Source organism: Phyllosticta citriasiana, assembly GCF_038021145.1.
Source record: "Phyllosticta citriasiana strain CBS 120426 chromosome Unknown IWZ02scaffold_26, whole genome shotgun sequence".
Taxonomy (NCBI): domain Eukaryota; kingdom Fungi; phylum Ascomycota; class Dothideomycetes; order Botryosphaeriales; family Phyllostictaceae; genus Phyllosticta; species Phyllosticta citriasiana.
This window is the reverse complement of record NW_027117303.1, coordinates 29447-48183: the sequence shown is the minus strand read 5'-3', so window position 1 is coordinate 48183 and position 18737 is coordinate 29447. Positions and strand designations below refer to the sequence as shown.

The 18737-nt window shown below is 56.6% G+C and overlaps 6 protein-coding genes across 6 annotated transcripts; 5 read left to right on the top strand and 1 right to left on the bottom strand.

Moving 5' to 3' along the window:
• The first annotated feature begins 817 nt into the window (after positions 1-817).
• Positions 818-3071, top strand: IWZ02DRAFT_163663 (uncharacterized protein). The gene is made up of 2 exons (XM_066762101.1): positions 818-1329; positions 1377-3071. Exons 1-2 carry the CDS (start codon positions 929-931, stop codon positions 2773-2775), a joined length of 1800 nt encoding a protein of 599 aa, XP_066617472.1. The 5' UTR covers positions 818-928; the 3' UTR covers positions 2776-3071.
• An 865-nt stretch (positions 3072-3936) lies between these two features.
• Positions 3937-5062, bottom strand: IWZ02DRAFT_495355 (Fip1 motif-domain-containing protein; the record flags this gene model as incomplete). The annotated part of the gene is made up of 3 exons (XM_066770132.1): positions 3937-4762; positions 4810-4859; positions 4913-5062. The coding sequence occupies 3 exons, from the start codon at positions 5060-5062 to the stop codon at positions 3937-3939; spliced, it is 1026 nt and encodes a 341-aa protein (XP_066617471.1).
• Positions 5063-5187: 125 nt separating this feature from the next.
• IWZ02DRAFT_466284 (uncharacterized protein) lies at positions 5188-7318 on the top strand. Its single transcript, XM_066768491.1, has 3 exons — positions 5188-5457; positions 5514-5891; positions 5948-7318. The coding sequence occupies exons 1-3, from the start codon at positions 5396-5398 to the stop codon at positions 7008-7010; spliced, it is 1503 nt and encodes a 500-aa protein (XP_066617470.1). The 5' UTR covers positions 5188-5395; the 3' UTR covers positions 7011-7318.
• A 77-nt stretch (positions 7319-7395) lies between these two features.
• IWZ02DRAFT_466282 (uncharacterized protein) lies at positions 7396-10878 on the top strand. Its single transcript, XM_066768490.1, has one exon. It carries the CDS (start codon positions 7831-7833, stop codon positions 10489-10491), a length of 2661 nt encoding a protein of 886 aa, XP_066617469.1. The 5' UTR covers positions 7396-7830; the 3' UTR covers positions 10492-10878.
• Positions 10879-11800: 922 nt separating this feature from the next.
• IWZ02DRAFT_163640 (C-type lectin protein) lies at positions 11801-14953 on the top strand. The gene is made up of 4 exons (XM_066762100.1): positions 11801-12424; positions 12468-13147; positions 13240-14761; positions 14840-14953. Exons 1-4 carry the CDS (start codon positions 12048-12050, stop codon positions 14904-14906), a joined length of 2646 nt encoding a protein of 881 aa, XP_066617468.1. The 5' UTR covers positions 11801-12047; the 3' UTR covers positions 14907-14953.
• A 1851-nt stretch (positions 14954-16804) lies between these two features.
• IWZ02DRAFT_163582 (uncharacterized protein) lies at positions 16805-18496 on the top strand. The gene is made up of 2 exons (XM_066762099.1): positions 16805-17496; positions 17554-18496. Exons 1-2 carry the CDS (start codon positions 16933-16935, stop codon positions 18175-18177), a joined length of 1188 nt encoding a protein of 395 aa, XP_066617467.1. The 5' UTR covers positions 16805-16932; the 3' UTR covers positions 18178-18496.
• Positions 18497-18737: the final 241 nt, after the last annotated feature.

The following is an 18737-nucleotide window of genomic DNA, read 5'->3' as shown; positions in this document are numbered from 1 at the left end:
GACGAGCGGCAGAGATGCCAAGATGTGGAGTCGCTGCTGCTGCTCCACCACGTGCCGTGTCGGGAAGAGTCTATGGCAAAAGAGAGCGGACCAATCATCAAGTCGCAGTTGGTCAGAAGCATGGTGTCCAGTATCTGGATCTAGTCGCTTGACGGTAGATTTCTGCACAGCAGCCGGCTCGGCGGGTGCCGCCGCGCATTTGTGTGACAGCACGGCAAGAATTCGCTGATGGACGGGGCACAAATTCAATTTTTTTCCCGCATTGTCGAGGTAGTTTCAAGAAGCAATGCGATTTCGGACTGGCAAGGTGCGCGGCATGATGTGGTGTGGGGAGGTTGCCGGGGTGCAACATCGCCATGCGCCGCACTCAATTCAGCGAGGGTTTTGCAGGCGCGCAGGAAATCGAGAGGCATGAAGGACGAGAAGACAGACAGTTTTTGAGAATTGTTTCGGGACTGAGAATTGTTTCGGGATACGAAGGGCCATGGGTAATGGATTGTTGGATGACATGTCGTGAGGTCGAGGTGATGATGTGCAAGATCAGGGAGGGTCAGCCAATCGCAGGCCAACTAAAGGCGCTGACAACATTGAACGAAAGGCCAACATCAAGTTAGGTCGAGCCAAGCAACGAACCAATGCACCTTTCAACTCAACCCATTCGTCGCCCTCCCATCCTGTCGTCACTCTCGCTCCGTCGACCACATATCAAGCTTTCCGCCCCCCGTCCAGGCCTTTGCCCAAAGGAGCCAGCCCTGGCCTTGTCGCCCGGCTACCGAACGCCCCCCCCCCCCCCCCCCCGGCCGGACACCGCCCAAGGATCTCATCTATCTGATCACCTCCCCAAACCATCTCCGCCCCACTGCTCGGCTGTCCCAAACCATCACCACCCTGGATTCTCTTCGTCTCCCCTCCATCGCTTCATGACGTTATGATCTCCTCCTCTCCAATGGCCAACACCCACCAGCCTCGGACTGACCCTGCTGCGGAGTCGCCCCTAAATCCCCAGCCTGCCGCCAACCCCGTCTTGCGCCAACCCTCCAAGGAAGACCTCGAGGTTGCCCGCGAGCTTTCTCTCTTTTCCCACGCCCAGGAGCAACATCAGCAGCCATCCCGAGAAACTCAGCCCATGGCAGTCGAAAGCGAACGCAAATCCCCCGCCGACCCCAGTGGCAAGCATCCAAACGTACTCGAGCATCATTCGCTCGACGACATTCAGACGTACCACCCAGGTCAACAGCCTCCCCAACCTCGCAACCTTTCGCCTTCTCCGAGTCCGCTGGTCCCGAGGCAACAGGCCGCCACTGCTCCCATGAACGGCCAGACTTGCAGGTATGCCGTCTTGATTCCCTCTGACTTCTTGGTTTTGACGTCTTCAGCAACTGCGGAACAACGCGAACTCCTCTCTGGCGAAGATCGCCGACAGGCGAGCCGATATGCAACGCCTGTGGTCTCTACTTGAAGGCCCGCAACCAATCTCGGCCTTCCAACATGAAGCGGAACATGGCCCAAACTCCCACCATGTCTGTTCAGCAACCGCACGGCACGCCTGAACCGGCAGGTCGAAGTCATTCCCCATCTACCTATCCTGGAGCTCCAACGCGGACGCCCTATGTGGCCGCCGAAAACGCATCGGGAGATTGTCCAGGCGGAGGCCGTTGCAACGGCACTGGTGGACAGTCCTGCTGTAACGGCTGCCCTGCTTACAACAACAGAGTGTCCAAGACCGCTCAGTATGCCCTCGCTCACGTCAATTCCAACAGTGTTCCAGGAGCATCGTCGACTGCAGATGGATCGCAATCTCAGCATCTGGCAACTCCAGCTGGCGCGAGCGTAATTCCTGCGTGCGCCAACTGTCGAACCACCGTCACGCCACTCTGGAGACGCGATGAGCAAGGACACACAATTTGCAACGCTTGTGGCCTGTACTACAAGTTACATGGCGTCCACCGTCCAGTTCAGATGAAGAAGCAAGAGATCAAGAGGAGGAAACGCGTCGTTCCGGCGGCGCCGGTGGAGCCTGCCCATCATCTCTTTGCCCAGCACCAACCGCAATATCCCCAACCGCTAGGACATCAGCAACCGCAGCAGGAGCGTAGCCCGCAGTCCTCAGTCTCCCCAGCAGTAACACATCAGTCGCTTCCGGAGAGATCAGCAGAGTATCCAAGATCAGATCAAGAAGTGGCCGCACACCTTCAGGCAGCCGTCAATCAGCCAAATCAGGCTTCATCTGCGCAACAACACCATCACCACCACGACGAGCACCATCTGCGCTTCGCTCCACCACCGGCAGATTTTACAAATTACGTACCTCCAGCCCCGGCTCCACGAGCCCCGCGTCCCGTTTCTCAGCAATATCCCACATCGCCCGCCTCTTCGATCCCCAGCAAACGATCCGCGTCGCCGGGGACGGACAATGAGCAGCCTCCCCCTCGTTCCATGTCCAACATTCCCCAACTCCTCAACATCGACCCCTCCCTCTCAAACACGACCAACGCCACCGCACAACTCCACATCACCTCGGCACCGACGACGGCGGCGAGCCCAACGACTGCAAATCGCAACGCGACTACGGATAGTCAACAGCAGAACCAGACGCCGACACCCGCAATCAGTCCGGAGCATCGGCGCGTCAAGCGCGCGCGGCTGGAGATGGAAATGCAACAGCTGCGCCGCAAGGCGCTGGAAGTGGAGGAGGAGCTGAGCAAGCTGGATCAGGATGGCGACACGATATTGGGCGATGCTGGTGCAGCTCCTGCTGCTGCTGGTAGCACGTGAAAAGGAGAATGGACAAGGGGGGTGGGGAGGGGAAAATGAAAAGAGGCGAGGAGCGTTAAAAGTATTAATCGTCATGATTCAAGAAGATCTGGAATACGAGTTATGTCGGACACTCCGCTATACTATCACTACTACTACGACTTGACTTTCGATGACGCTGCTATCCATGCATGCACGTTGATAAAACGACTTCCATGGTGAACACTGAAAAAGATATGATGGGAGTTGTCACTGTTGGATGAGCAAAGGACTGGCTGCTATGCCTGCTCCGCTTCACACCACAGACCAGCCGGGCAGGTCGTCTAGGTAGTCAGGAATCCTGCTCATAAGTTGACGGACCGTTTACCTACAAATCCATACGACATTCGCACGCCCAGACGCACCAAGCCCCCGAGCGCCCGCCATCATGTACGAGCCGTCATGGAGAGCGAGAGTCAGTCAGTCAGTCAATCCAAAGGCCGCTCGCCTCGGACGTCTGTCGTCTCGTCCGCCTCCGTCGTCCGTCTGGGCGATGCCCGTGGTTTGGATGGGGTGACGGTTGTTTGGTATGTAGACAGGAGTGTCTGGTCTGGTCTGGTCTGGTCTGGTTAGGTTAGGTTGATTGGTTGGTTGGTTGGTTGGTCGCTGCGCCGAGGCCGAAGGGACAGAGAGAGAGAGAGAGAGAGAGAGAGAGAGAGGCCCCGAGACCAAAGTGGAGGGGACCGCCGGGACGGTGGAATAGGTGCCTTATTGATGGGAGAGCGGAATGAGGGAGATGGGTGTGGATGGATGGAGACTGGCGAGGTGTGATTGTCGAGTAGATGTGATATGTTTTATTGCCTCTTGTGGAATCAGCTTGTTGTGTAGATGTAGATGTATATGTTTGACATGCCCGTCGCCGGCTCTCGCTGCCCGGCATCTCTTTCGGATCGACAGCTGTTGGACGCATTCGGGCAGAGTAGATGACGTGTTTTTGTCTGTTAAAGGGTGCCGGAGCATAGATGGCATGAGAAAAAAAATGCTTCTCCTCGTTGAATTCCTTTGGCCATTTTTCTTCCCGGGGCTACCTATTCAAAGTTTTTGGTGTCAGTGATGACGGGCCTCGTCGTCGTCTCCAGCATCTGTTGACGCGCTCCAGTGATAACGCCATCCCATGACGGGTATTTGTGACCCCCTGTCAGATCACCACCTCCTGCCGCCGCGACCGCCCCTGAATCCTCCCTGGTATCCGCCACCAAATTGCCCCTGCTGGCCTCCTTGCCCGCCGAAACCTGCCTGCTGCCCTGCCGCGGGCCCTTGCGGCATGCCGCCCTGCATCATCTGCATCATCTGCTCGAAGGAGAGTTGACTGGGGTCAATGCCTTGCGCCCTACACTGCTGCAGCATCTGCATCATGTTGTCGTCCATTGGAGGCATGCCCATCATGGCGGCGGCAGCTCCAGGACCATTTTGAGCACCACCCTGCGGACCTCCAGCCGCGCCCTGTTGCGCCGCCGGACCCGTAGGAGCACCCACGGGAGGCCCATTAGCTGCCGGGCCTGTCGGTGCGCCCGTCATCCCCGGCGGCATGCCGCCAAACAGCATCTCAAACTGGGCCATCTGCGCGCCCATCTCGCCCTTGCTCGACTTGATGTCATCGGCCGTCCTGCGCTGCTTGAGGCAATACAGGGTCCAGGTGAACTCGTCGAAGCCGTAGTTGAAGTAGTCTGACTGGTCTGCGCCGGGCAGCCGCCACGGCTTGTCGTGCTCTTGCAGGTCGGCGTCGATGTCGACCTCGGTGATGGGCTTGCCGAGCGCCTCGTACACGGGGTTGCCGTTGACGTCGACCGTCGACGTGCGCACTTCCGGGTATGCTGAGCCCGGCTTTTGAGGTGCGCTGGGTGCGCTGCTCTTGTTGGCGCCGCTGCTCGGCGCTGCGTGTGCGCTGCCTTGCGCTTTGGAGGGGTCGGCGGACGCAGTGCGCGCGGGCTCGGATTTGTTGAATGACTGGTTGAAACTGCCTCCTCTTCTGCATCTTGTTAGTGGTGGACTGTGGACGGGTTCGCTGAGGCGTACGATAGCTCTAGTGCTGGCGCGTCTTTGCTTTCGGTGATAATTTCAATGTCCTCAATGTCAAGCGTTAGTACAAGTGCTACTTGGGGACAACTCTAGGCCGCACCGAGTCATCGCTGTCTTCCTCTTCTTCGCCTTCCTCTAGTGACTCGTCCATCTTCTCATCCTTGTTTTCTTCTTCGCCGTTGGTCTGCTCGTCTTCCTTCTTTGTGACCGTCGTCGAGTCGTCGCCGTAGAAGTCATCGTCTTCCTCCATAGTGGTGGTAGGTTGCGGAGAGATGAACGTGAAGCGAGAACCAGAAAACGTATTGAAATCACTCGCAAGTTCGATCCGTCGAATGTGTATCGAAAAGGTGAGGTGCGCAGGTAGGGTTGTGGTTGGTTGGTTGGTTGGTGCTAGCGCAGCGGAGCTAGGACTGGAGCTCTGCTTTTCGCGACGCGACCTCATACCGCCAAAACATTCACCATCCACTCCTCATCTCCGCCTCGACCCTCCTTGCCAACGCCTCACAAGCCAAAGAACTACAATTCTTCCAGACTCGATCACCTTCAGGCTTCCTGCACCTCCTCGAATTCCAAGCCCACAACGATGTCTTTCGGCGGACTTGGCAAGTCCGGCGGCTTGACTATAAACACTGGAGGCGGACTTTTGTGAGCAGTCCCTTGCTTGCCCTCTCGTATTCCGCTGACAGTATGTTCTTCTTCAGCGGCAACAATACAAGCCAACCACAGAGCACAGGCCTTGGCGGAACGTCTGCGGCGGGCGGAGGGCTGTTTGGCGCTGGCTCTGCAGCAGCAAACACCTCCGGCGGGGGTCTGTTTGGACAAAACAAGCCCGCGCAAACAACTAGCAGTCTCTTCGGCTCAAACACAGCTACCACCGCTGCCAGCGGAGGTCTCTTTGGCGGAGGAGCAGCAACAACGACGTCTGGTGGTGGACTTTTCGGATCGAGCACGGCAACGAGCGCTCCCGGTGGTGGACTATTCGGAGGTAGTACAACCACATCGTCGCAGCCACAACAACAGCAAGGTGGGGGCCTTTTTGGCAATGCGCAAACAGGCCAATCTTCGACGCCTTCTTTGTTGTACGTTGAGCCCCTGCATGATGACAAAAGGGAATCCTCGTTAATATATTCTACAGCGGAAGCAGCGCAACCCAACCCAAACCCTCTCTCTTCGGCTCGTCCACCACCAACCCCTCCCAACCACAGCAGAGCGCTTTTGGCGGTGCCATGAACAATCAACCACAAGGCGGCGGCTTGTTTGGAGCTGGCAGTGCTGCCTCGAACGCTACGAACCAGACTGGCGGCGGCTTGTTCGGAGCCGGATCTGCTGCCACAAACCAAAACTCGACTGGCCTCGGTGGCGGTCTCTTCGGTGCGGGACCAGCCGCAGCAAATGCATCCACGACGGGTCTTGGCGGCGGGCTTTTCGGTGGTGCTTCTACCAACCAGCAAACGGTACCCGGTGTTCGCATAGACCTCAGCAACATCCGGGGCTCGACACGCTTTTCCGACCTCCACGACGATCTCCAAAAAGAAATTGAGAAGTACGACCAATTCATCCAGGATCAGATCCAGGCCCACGACAAGTGCGCGGCATTCATCGACGGTCGGATCAAAGAGAACCTCTCATACCTCCCCAGCGACGTCGATTTTGTCAACACCAAGGTCGAGGCCGTCGAAGCGGCATTGGACAATGACAGCCAAGCAATCGCCTCTCTCAAAGAGACTTTCAAGACGGACGCCGAGAACGCGCGTATAGCTTTCCGCGTGATTGAGAACCTCAAACTTCCCGCTCAGTACCACTACTCTGGGTCCATGTGGAACCCGGTACAGCAGCCTACCAAGGCCAAGAGCGACGCCTTATCGGACGACGGCGACGGCAACACGGACCTTGTAGCCTATTTCGCCGCGCAAGCAAAGGACCTGGACAAGACATTGGAGACGCAGGCTCGCCTGCTCATGGAAATTGAACAACATTTGAGGACCGTCGAGTCGACGACAATGCAGCAGCTGCAAGAGTCGATGGCGCGGGGCAACGTTGACGGAGTCAGTGCGAGAGAGACTCGACTCAGGGAGCTGGCGCAGCTGTTCCAAGAGATTCAAAAGGCAATTCTGTACGAGGCCCAGAAGGTGGGAGATTGCAGGGAAAAGGTGGTCGAGGCCAGCCTGGGGCAAGCTGGTGGACCGTGGAGACCCTAATCGTTTTAGGGTATGGCATTTGGCGTACTGGCGCTATTACAGATCTTGAGGGCTTACAGAGCATTGGGCTTGCAATGGAAAAGTAGATGTGCTTTGGTTCATAGCTTGGGTTCACGCGAGCTGCTTGGAATAGCGACGTGGCATGGTGACGTGGGGCCAAATACTGTTCATGGTTGGGCTGCGCGGATCGCCGGGCGCCGGGCGGCATGCGGACGGCTCGCACCGACGGTGGTCTGTGATAGAGAGGTGTCTGAATGATTGATGATGAATGACTGAAATGCTGAAAGTAGCAATTCGCGGTGCAGACCAAACAGGACTAGCGCCGGCTGCGTTGGCACATCTCCACACTGACGCTCCCGTCCCGCTGCCCAGCATCAATTGAAGACGGATGTGAGGATGTCTTTTGAGGAGAAATAAGGACTGAAGATACAACGCTGCCGAAAGCGCGTTATCAGATTCCTCGACTGGCTGCAGAAGGCTGAGACATGATGCGCGCGGTGTTGAAACAACAGCTTCCAACATCTTCCAACATCCCGGTAGCACATCGCCGAGCTCCCGAGAGCCTGCGTCGCCTAGCCCTGCCTTCGGTGACCCTCTAGAGCTCAGCTTAGAGCTTCCAAACACCTCACCTTCATCACTCACAGCTTCTCATCCATTCGCTGCTTTCCTGCTCCCTCAAGCATCTCGTCTCGTCTCGTCTCGTCTCGCGACACCCGCCTGTTCTCGGGTTTCTGGCCACGTTTACCCGCACGACAGACGATGGTCACCACTTGCGTTCACTAAAGCTCGGTCCGCCCGCTCTCGGCTACAGGACAGTGCCATGTCGTCTCGCCTCTTTTCTACCGATGAAGAGCTGGGGAAGAAGGATGACGATCACAAGCCGGGCTCCGCGCGTCCGTGGGCTCGACACATTCCAGTACACTACCGCCGAAGAAGAACAATCATCGTATTAGCTGCCGTGCTTCTGCTCTTTCTTTTGCGCGCGCTAGCTTCGCCCTCGACCGATGACGATGCGCCAGTGGCTCGCGGCGGCAGCCCATGGGGGAGCTCCTTCAGGCCGACCCGCGCCATTCCGCCAGACGGCCCTCCTCCGCGAGATCCTGACATTGACGATGTCGACCAAGCAAACCATTTCTACGGCGGAAAAATAAAATTCTTCGACCTTGCCGAGTCGCTTCACAAAATCACCTCTACCAATGGTCTCCGCGAGAAGAATCGGAACGCGCTCTTTGCCGCGTCGAACCTGCAAAGCGTGTCGGCCTTGTTGCCCATGGCCTGCGAAATGGCGAAGTGGAACCGCAACTTTGTCCACTTTGCCGTCATGGGTCGCAACGACGTCCCTCTCGGTGACATTCTCGAAGTCAATGGCATCGACAAGGACGGATGCGCCGTCATCTGGCACGATGCGCGACCAGACTACGTCCTCTTCAGTTCGGACAGGCGAGCAGAGGCTGCTGTAAAGGCGGCCATGGGCCACATCCACAACTTTATGCATCCCCAAGTCGTCATCACAGACGACCCGAAGCGCGAAGATCTTTCCTTTGTCAAGGGCATGGCCCAAAAGACTAGAGAGCACAACATTCCCATAATCGAAATACCACGGAATGGAGCCGACACTTTGGAGTGGTTGACGCGTCTCGACACAGGTTCGCTCAAGTCGTGGCACCGGCCAACTGTTGACATTCTCATCCACGCTCCGCCCAAATCTTCCGGTTCCCTCGTCAGACTCGTCAAATCAATCACGGCGGCAGACTATGCGGGCTTGGTGCCGCCGAGAATTCTCATCGACCTCCCTGCCGATGTCGATCCTCCGACGCTGCGATTCTTGGAGCGCGTGGCGTGGCCGCCAAATCCCATGCCCAGCGCTCTTCGCCCTCATGTAAACCAGATCATCCTTAAGCACCGCATTCCGAGAAAGAGGTTGTCCGAGGAAGAAGTGTCGATACGATTTTTGGAGTCCTTTTATCCTACGGACCCAGTTGACGCGCATGTCATGCTCATTAACGCGAATACCGAATTGTCACCTTTGTACTACCAGTACTTGATGTTCCATTTGTTGGAGTACAAGTACTCTCCATATGCGGGACATGACAAGGGTCACTTCTTTGGTATCAGTCTGGAGGTCCCGCAGTTCCATTTGAACGGCACGACGGCCTTTGAACAGCCTCTCGTGTCCTCGATGCGGAACGAAAAGTACCAGGTGCAAGGATACATGGACGAGCCTACACCATTCACGTGGGTGGCTCCAAACGCCAACGCTGCGCTCTACTTTGGCGACAAGTGGAGCGAAATTCATTCTTTCTTGGCCAATCGTCTCGTTGCTTTCGAGCTGCAAAAGGACCCGACGCCCCGACCTCGGACCATTCACGAAAGTCAGCCAAGTTGGATGGAATACTTTCTCGAACTCATGCGCGCGCGCAACTACTTTTTGCATTATCCTGGCATCGATCCTGTCACGCACGCCCTGGTCACTGTCCACAATGAACTATACCAACCCCCTGAAGACAGTCTTTCCTCACCCAATAGCCACGATGATGACGACGACGCTGCAGATGAGGACCCTCCCAAGACCAAACGTAAAAGCAGCAACGCGTCCCCGTTTCTGACGGGCGACACTGACGCACACAAACCGCCGCAGCATGACGAACTCAGTCTGGCGTCCAGGGGCTCGCTCTTGCACCAAGTTTTGCCGTTTGACGGCGATCCTCCCGAACTCGACGCCTTGCCCTTGCTATTGCACAATGGAACGGACGTTTTGATCAAGGATGCCCGCACCGTGGCCGAAGAGGTGACGCGCAAGTTCCGCGAGGCGATTGGAGGTTGCGGTCCACCACCAGAAGGCAAGAGACGCAAAGTTGAGGGAGGAAGCGCGCGGGATCTCTTCTGTTTTGGAGACGAAGGCGAGGAGGTGTGGGAGAGGGAGAAGGGACTGGCAAAGAGTGAAAAGGAGGCGATTGAAGCCGAAGAACTGGGCGACGATAGGAAGAAGGGAGGCGGCACGCCAAAGTCGCAGGAGAAGAAGCCGCCTGAGAAGGGGCGAAAGAGCTACATGGGCGAAGTGTTACCACCGCCGGACGAGAAGAAGACGCATAAGAAGGACAAGGGCGAAGATAAGTCCAAGGACGAGGAGAAGAACGGAAGCGCAAAGAAGACCGCCGGTCCTCACACGGAGAAGGAAAGCAAGGAAAGGGAAGAGAAGGAGGAAGAAAGCGAGTCGAAAGAAAAGGATAGCAAGAAGGACGACGAGTCGAAAAAGGGGGACGACAGGAAGGACGACAGGAAGGACGGTAAGAAGGACGACATGAAAGACGGAGACGACTCATCAGCATTTGGGGACGGCACGGCCAGCATGAGCTGGGCCGAGGACGAAAGGAAAAAGGACACCAAGGCCAAGTCGGCCAGCGCCGACATGAACGGCGATGCAAAGTCAACATCGGATCGCGGGCGCGACAAAGAGCGTCCGCGCGACAAGGACATATAGACTCTTGATACTCCCACTTTTGTTTTCCAGTCGGGCTCTTATGCCTGATTGCTAGGGAAAAGGCGTTTATACGGATGGACTACATTGTGCAATGGCAGCAGGATTGCAGCAGGATTCTGCCACCTTTGATTGGACGGAAGGGTCGGCATGCTGCGTCGACTTGGCGAGGAAGAACTGGCTGCATTTTGCCCTGTAGCTACAGTTGCGCGGACTGGAAGTGTAATTGTTTGTTTCGAGCCTTCAACGGTAATTGTAGGGCGGATTTCTTGTATTTATGGCTGTCGACTGGAGTATAGATTTGGTTTAAGTTGACTTTTCAAATTCTATATCCATTCTCATCCCGTCTTGCTTTTCAACTGTGAGCGTGTTGCTCCTGGCGTCAACAAGTCCCCCAACACCGTCGAGCAAGCTCAGCCAGCAGGATCTTGACAGTTATCAGTTGGTCGAGCGCTTGAGGTCGCATTAAAGTTGCAGATCACGTGGTGAAGATGCTGGCTCGTGCGTCTCTTATCTTTCAACAACCAACATCATCTTCCGCCTTACGCCATTCCTCCCGCAATCGATCTCCAAGTCTCCGAGCCGGGTATCTTGCACCTGTTCTCCGGTTCATCGACATGAGGCTCGTTCGAGGCGGCGGGACAAGAAACGAGTCTCCAAGTCACATGACTGACGAGTTTATGACGACGACGGCGGACGAGCGACGGCCAAGGCTCCACCGACACGGACCCCTGTACATACATTGTGGCCGACAGAGCATGTACATGTAATCATCAGATGTTTTGACGGAACCCCCCCGCTTTCTCGGAAGGAGAACTCTTGGATCTCGGCACTTTTGGGTCTCCAGCTTGACTGTCATTTGCATTTGTCAGATCAACTGGAATGCATGTCGTCAGGATGCTGCAACACAACCCCGCTAACCCCGCTGTTGTGTCTCTGTCCCGCCGCTGCAGAGAGGAGGTACTTGCCGTTGGACTGCCCTGCTCGTGGAAGTATCCCACTCCAGGCCTTTTAGAGTTTACGCCCGACAGCTGGGAAAAGCGGACTTTTGCCTGGCGGCGCATCTTGCCCTAGCCGAATCGACGCAATGAGCTAGCACTCATGGCATCAACCGGATTCAGATGTCTTACTCAGCGTCTTTAAGCGCACTAATGGACAGCTCGTGTCGACGTCTTTCTGCCCCCTAACCGCAGAGTTATTTCCGCGCTTTCCTCAGCCGCTGACAACGACGTTTTCCCCCGTCAGATTGACTCCCCTTGAATCAAGATGGCCGAGCGGTGCCTGCATGCGACGGAACCCACCAAGCGCAGGGGTGACGAGGTTCACGCGGAACGACCGCGCCCAAACGAACGGCATGACAGGGTTGCGGATGGCGGGTCCCGGAGCTGTGCCATGTAAGCCCATCCGAAATAGCGTCTGATTCGCCAATGAGCATGTTGAACTGACGTCTTGATTTCAGTCCCGTCTTGTCCCTTTCCTTCCCCCGTCTCCCCAGTGACGTGATTTTCTCCTCCTGACTTCTCAACCTCCGAAGCGCAATAGACATCCACTATTTCGCAATGGCGCAAGATATTATCGTCGAGAATGGTGGTGGTGGTGGTGGTGGTGGTGGCGGTACTATCTGTGGGGACGCTCCATACATTGATCCGGCCCAGAAGAATGGGTTGTCCAACAACATTGTCAACATCCGTGGAGACGCCAATGGCAATTCCCTCTTGGAGGACGCCCTGAAGGGGCTCCACGTCGAGGACGGCGCCGAAAAGACACTGTCCACTATTCTGCTCTACGACGAAATCGGCCTGAGGTTGTTTGAAAAGATTACATACCTCGAAGACTATTACCTCACAAACGCCGAAATCGAGGTCCTCGAGACGTACGCGGACCACATTGCTGACAGGATTCGGCCTGGATCAATTCTCCTCGAGCTGGGAAGCGGGTACGACCATCCTTGGAGTACTCGGACATTGCTGACTGTCTAGAAACCTTCGCAAGGTCAACATCATTCTTCAAGCGCTCGAGAAGCAAGGAAAAGACATCGAGTACTATGCCCTGGACCTAGACGAGTCGGAGCTGCAGCGCACTCTGGCCGAGGTGCCGAGCCAGTCGTTCAAGCACGTCAAGTGCTTTGGGCTTCACGCGACGTACGACGACGGGCTGGAGTGGTTGAAGAAGCCCGAGATCGCGTCGAGGCCAAAGACTGTGCTCTGGATGGGCTCCAGCATTGGCAACTTCAAGAGAGAGGAATGCCCAGGATTTCTGCGCTCGGTTGGCGCGTCTCTCCAAGAGGGCGACACGCTGCTCATCGGCATCGACAGCTGCCTAGACCCTAAGCGGGTGCACCGAGCTTACAATGACAGCGAGGGCGTCACTCACCAATTTATCCTGAATGGACTCGAGCATGCCAACAGGCTCCTTGGCGCGCAGGCGTTCAAGCCCGGCGAGTGGAAGGTTGTTGGCGAGTTTGATTCTTTGAATGGTCGTCACCAAGCATTTGTTGTTCCGGTCAAGGATGTAGTTGTTGACGACGTTCTGGTCAAAGCGGGCGAAAGAGTACGCATTGAAGAGAGTTACAAGTTCAGCCCTGGCGACATTCGGCGATTGTTCGACGACGCTCATCTCGCCCAGGGGGCGCGGTGGATGAACCAAAAAGGAGACTATGGTATTTACTCCCTCAGCAGTCTCTAGCTACTTTCTTTTTCTTTCTTTTCTCTTTGACTCCTTAGTAAACTATACATGTCTGATCGTGTCTAGGTCTCTACCTTGTGTCCAAGCCCCAAGTCTTCTACTCCCTGCAGCCGGAAGACTACGCGGCCGAGCCCGCGCCGACCGAGTCCGATTGGCAGCAGCTGTGGGCCGCGTGGGATGCCGTCACGCAGGATATGCTTCCGCAAGAAGGGCTGCTGGAGAAGCCAATCAAGCTGAGAAACGCGTGCATCTTCTACATCGGGCACATTCCGACGTTTCTCGACATACACCTGACTCGGGCGACGCAGGAACCGGCGACCCAGCCGGCGCACTACGCTAGCATCTTTGAGCGGGGAATAGACCCTGACGTGGACAACCCTGAGATGTGCCATGCGCACAGCGAGATTCCAGACGCGTATCCGCCAGTGAAGGAGGTTTTGCGGTACCAGAACAGAGTTCGGGGGCGGGTCGGGGGCCTGTATGCCCGCGGTATGGTGCAATCCGACGCGCGGGTTGCGCGCAGTCTATGGCTGGGGTACGAGCACGAAATGATGCATTTGGAAACGTTGCTATACATGCTTGTCCAAAGTGATCGGACGTTGCCTCCGCCCTGCGTCGTGGCGCCCGACTTCGAGGCCCTGGCCAATGAGGCCCGCACCGCGGCCGTCGCGAACCAGTGGTTCTCGATCCCGGCCTCGACGGTCGACGACGGCCTCGACGATCCGGAGAATGAGTCCGGCCCGCGCCGCTTCTTTGCGTGGGATAACGAGAAGCCCCGCCGGCGCGTGGCCGTTGGCGCCTTTGAAGCCAAAGCTCGCGCCATCACCGTCGGTGAGTACGCCACGTACCTCGAGAAGACGGGTTCGACCCAGATACCGGCTTCGTGGGCTTACGCGGCGCCGCGGTCCCGCATCGCCAACGGCCATGTGGCCAACAACGACGCCTTGGACGACCAAGAGCACGCCTTTGACGGCATCACGGTGCGCACCGTCTTCGGCCACGTCCCGCTCGAGTACGCGGTCGACTGGCCCGTCATGGCATCGTACGACGAGCTGGCGGGCTGCGCGCGCTGGATGGACGGCCGCATCCCGACGCTGGACGAGGCGCGCAGCATATACGCCTACGTCGAGCGCGTCAAGAAGTGCGACCTCAAGGACGCCGTCCAATGCACCATTCCCGCCGTCAACGGGCACCTGGTCAACGACGGCGTGGCCGAGTCGCCGCCACACAGCGGTCGTCTTGATAATGGCGTCTCCTCCTCTTATATCAACGGAGCAGGAGACGCAGACGCGGAAGCCCTGTCCCGGCAGCGCCGCGCCCTTTTCGTCGACCTGAGCGTCGATGGCGCAAACGTCGGCTTCAAGCACTGGCACCCGATGCCCGTCACGCACCGCGGTCATCGTCTCTCCGGCCTGGGCGACATGGGCGGCGCCTGGGAGTGGACCAGCTCGACCCTGGCACCGCATCCCGGCTTCGAGCCCAGCAAGGCGTACCCCGGGTACACGGCCGACTTCTTCGACGGCAAGCATAATGTCGTGCTGGGTGGGTCGTGGGCGACGCATCCGCGGGTTGCGGGGAGGAAGACTTTGTAAGTGTTTGTTACTCTTGATGGAGGAGGAGAGGGTTTTGTGTGAGTAGGTGCTGACTTACTTGTGCTCGCTTGCAGTGTCAACTGGTATCAACGCAACTATCCGTACGTGTGGGCGACGGCGCGTGTGGTGCGCGATGTCTGAGCGAACGCCGTCATCGTCACTACTGGTCATCCGTCGTTCGTTGAACCGCTGTGTCGATCTGCCGTCGGGCTGTCCCTGATGGCGCTCTGTCCAATCATCTCCCGCCTCTCGCTACTACATACATACACTGTGATGCCGCGTCTGTCGTTCCACTGCATGTCACGGCCTTGACGAATTGGGGAATTGGGGAATTGGGTGGGGAATGCATGGAGTTTTTGCTTGAACGCTTTTGCAGTTCAGTGTCTCGGATCATACTGCATAGGTACATATTTGCATCCATCAATGTGTGTGTTTGTTGCACTAAATGACAGTGATGTTGACATGATCTGTCTGAAAAATTTCACGCTGCTGATTCGTGTCAACATTAGCGCCACGGAAACAAGCATGCATCGGACATTTCCACAGGTTGCATATAAATACAGCAAGCACACGACTTGGAATGCTTTCCCTCTATACACTCACATTGAGCGCTGATTGCTACCACTTCTATGAACGCGTCCAATCACCACTACCCCGGCAGTTTTCTCAAACAATGAAACGAAACAATTGACAGACTTACTCCAAGCATGTACCTGCTGCTTTCTCTGCAATCAAATCACAAAATGATTGCAATCTCAGGGGTTTCGACTCGCATCATGTCTGTCGGCTGTCCATTGCCTGGAGCACATCAAGAAAAGCCCTGCGTCCTCCAGCCGTGTTTGTTTCTATTGCGGACCGTGTTTCTCTGGAGGAGTGAATGCTGCTCTGCTCGTCCGTTTGACCGCTCGGAATGCTGCATTGCTGCATGGCTTTGATCATAAGTGTGTACCATGTCCTGACTCTGGGCGGTTGAGAAACCCTCGGAGCCTGACGCTGGTCGTCCTAGATTGTAGTTCAGTCGCGGCAGCAATATCCTTGTCATTCAAATTGGAGTCTTTGTCTTTTGTTGACTGGAGCGTGACAAAGGGAGTATCTTCTGCTTAGTGCATTGGGGGAGAGGTCAGTGCTGCACAGTCACAAGTCATGTCCCTTTGTTTTCATTTCCCCGTCTTCTGACAGGAGGAGCATCGGTCGGATACGTGTGACAGGGTATCGGGCACGTCAGGAACACGAGTGCATTTCGAAACTGTCGTCGCGACACGCTGCCGAAAGTCGGAGGACATACTCAGTAAAGGTCAAACGAATGCATGCTTTTCCAGGCGGGTGCCCCCACATGGAAAGAAAGAGGGAGGTCAAGGACGTCAGAGACGCCGCCCAAAAGCGGAGGATCGGCAAAGGGGATGGACGGGGCGGAGTGATATGCGCATGATGGACGCGCATCCGTTGGGCTTGGAAGCTGATCGAAATGTTGGCGAAGGAGGTTATCCAGATTAGATGATCCAGGGGGTTCAGGGGCAAAGACGCACAGCGGCCTGGTGAGGCAACGCGGGGGGCCAACGGGGGAAATTGAGGATGACGCCGGTGTTGTTGTTTTTGTCTCGGTCTCCTCATGTCATTCTCCAAGACGATTGCGTGATTGCGTGCTGCGCTTCCCGATCGGGTTAAGCTGGCCAGTAGGCGAGCTTCCCGGAGCGCATCGTCTGGAGAAGCATCAACAACATCCCACGGCCATCTGCAGCGCCTCGAACACAGTGAAGCCCCCAACCGCGCCTTTGAACGCATGCGCGTCACTGCTGACACGTCATACATCTCCCAGACATGCCTCGCCCGTTCCGCGCGTCTTTCCAGCTCTCCTGCCCGCGTTGCGCCTCTCACTTGTTCAGCACCTCAGCCCGATTCGGACTCGTGTGAACAGTGCAGACTCAGTCTGAGTCGAAACACTGCGCTGGCTGGCCTTTGTCGCAAGATGAGGTGCTGGCCTCTGCTCATCGCGCAACTTCCCTTCGCCATGTTTGGCTTGTCTGAATGTCTCCGAGCCATATAATAAAGACCCCGTCTGCGTCTTCAAAGAGTCATTCCAAGCAAACCATCCTTTCACAAGACTGCCCTGCCTGCCTGCCTGCCTGCCTGCCTTGTATCCCACACGCTCTTTGATACCCTACTCGTCATGGCTCCTTATCTGCAAGAGGGCCCCGTTGCCCAAATCACCGACACCAAGGCCGCCAAGCCACTCGCTACCAAGTCCAACGTCTTCAACTACGAGCCCGGCCGGACCGTCGTCGAGAAGCACGAGACGTACGAATATGACGAACTCAAGCCGCGCTTCCCAGACGTGCACTGGCCCGAACTCGGGCCCATCCCCTACGAGGACAAGGGCATCAAGGGCGACCCCCAGTTCCGCAACCTGCTGGCGTCGGCGACGGACGTGTTCGACTACAACCCCAAGATCGGCACCGAGATCCACGGCGTCAAGCTGTCGCAGCTGACGGATGCGCAAAAGAACGACCTGGCGCGCCTCATTGCCGTGCGCGGCGTCGTCTTCTTCCGCAACCAGGATGATTTCGACATTGACAGCCAGCGCGAGCTGGGCGCCTACTTTGGCCAGCTGCACAAGCACGCCACCACTTCTGTGCCCCAGCGTCCCGGCCTCGAAGATGTCCACGTCGTCTACACCGAGGGTAACAAGGACCTCCGCTCGCTCTTCACTCCAACCTTCCTCTGGCACTCTGACGTAAGTCCTGCATCCTCTCGCTTTGCCACACCACGCCTGCTTACAAATGTCTCATAGGTCACGTATGAGGTGCAACCACCATCATACACTTCACTCAAGCTGCTGTCCGGCCCGCCTCGCGGCGGCGGCGGCAACACGCTCTGGTCGTCGCAGTACGCTGTCTACGACGCACTATCCCCGCACATGCAAAAGTACCTCGAAAGCCTAACCGCGCTCCACTCGGCACACATCCAAGCCGAAGGCTCCAAAGCCATGGGCCGCGCCGTACGCCGCGACCCCATCGTCACCGAGCACCCACTCGTCCGAGTCCACCCGGTGACGGGGTGGAAATCCATCTTCTACAACCCCGGCTTCGTGACCAAGATCGTCGGCGTGCCCAAAACAGAAAGCGACCACATCATTTCGTTCCTCAACGAGATCATCGCCACGACCAACGAGGCGCACGTCAATTTCGCCTGGGGCAAGGGCGATGTGGCGTTTTGGGACAATCGCATCTGTAACCATTCGGCTAGCTACGGTTTTGCGCCGCACAGGCGCCATGCTGTGCGCGTTTGCTGCCAGGCTGAGCGCCCCTTCTTTGACGCCGAGAAGGGTCGGAGTCAGGAGGAGGAGCTGTGCGAGAAGTACGGGTTGCCGCCTGTGCCCAAGGACGGCTCGGGCATTGTTAATTACAACGACTAAGCAGGCGGCCCTGCTGAAGTGTTGTCGGGAAGAGGAGGAGCTGATTTCGTCGTCTGATTACCATCTTGGAGCATTTTGAGCGAACCGTGGCGTTTTGGGGGTCGTTCGTTCTTTCCTTGTTGTTTGAACTTTGGATTGGGGTGTTGGACTGCATTGATTGGAATCTGGACGGCTATATTGTCTCTTGTTGGCCCCCTGTCCCCTTTTGTGTTGGGTTCGTTACCAGCGGCGCCGCGCGTGGGTGTGAGAGCATACAGATACCTTGGGTCATTCATCTGCCTTGTGGTGAGAAACGTGTGGAAGATGAGTTTAATGCCAAATTGTCTCAACCATTCTTAATCCCTCTCTTTTCTTAATTTTCTTTTTCCCCTTTTTTCCTTTGCCCTTTTCTTCTAAATTGCAAACCTTGTAGCAGTCTACTTGAAAAACAAACGATGTCCCTTGTGACTTTTGCCCACCACCTATTAGGCGCCGCCTGCCTGCCCGTCTTCGCTGCCACCACCTCTTCACCTCTGCTTACTCCACACGTGTGTAAAAAGTATAAAGAGGGAAGCCTCTTT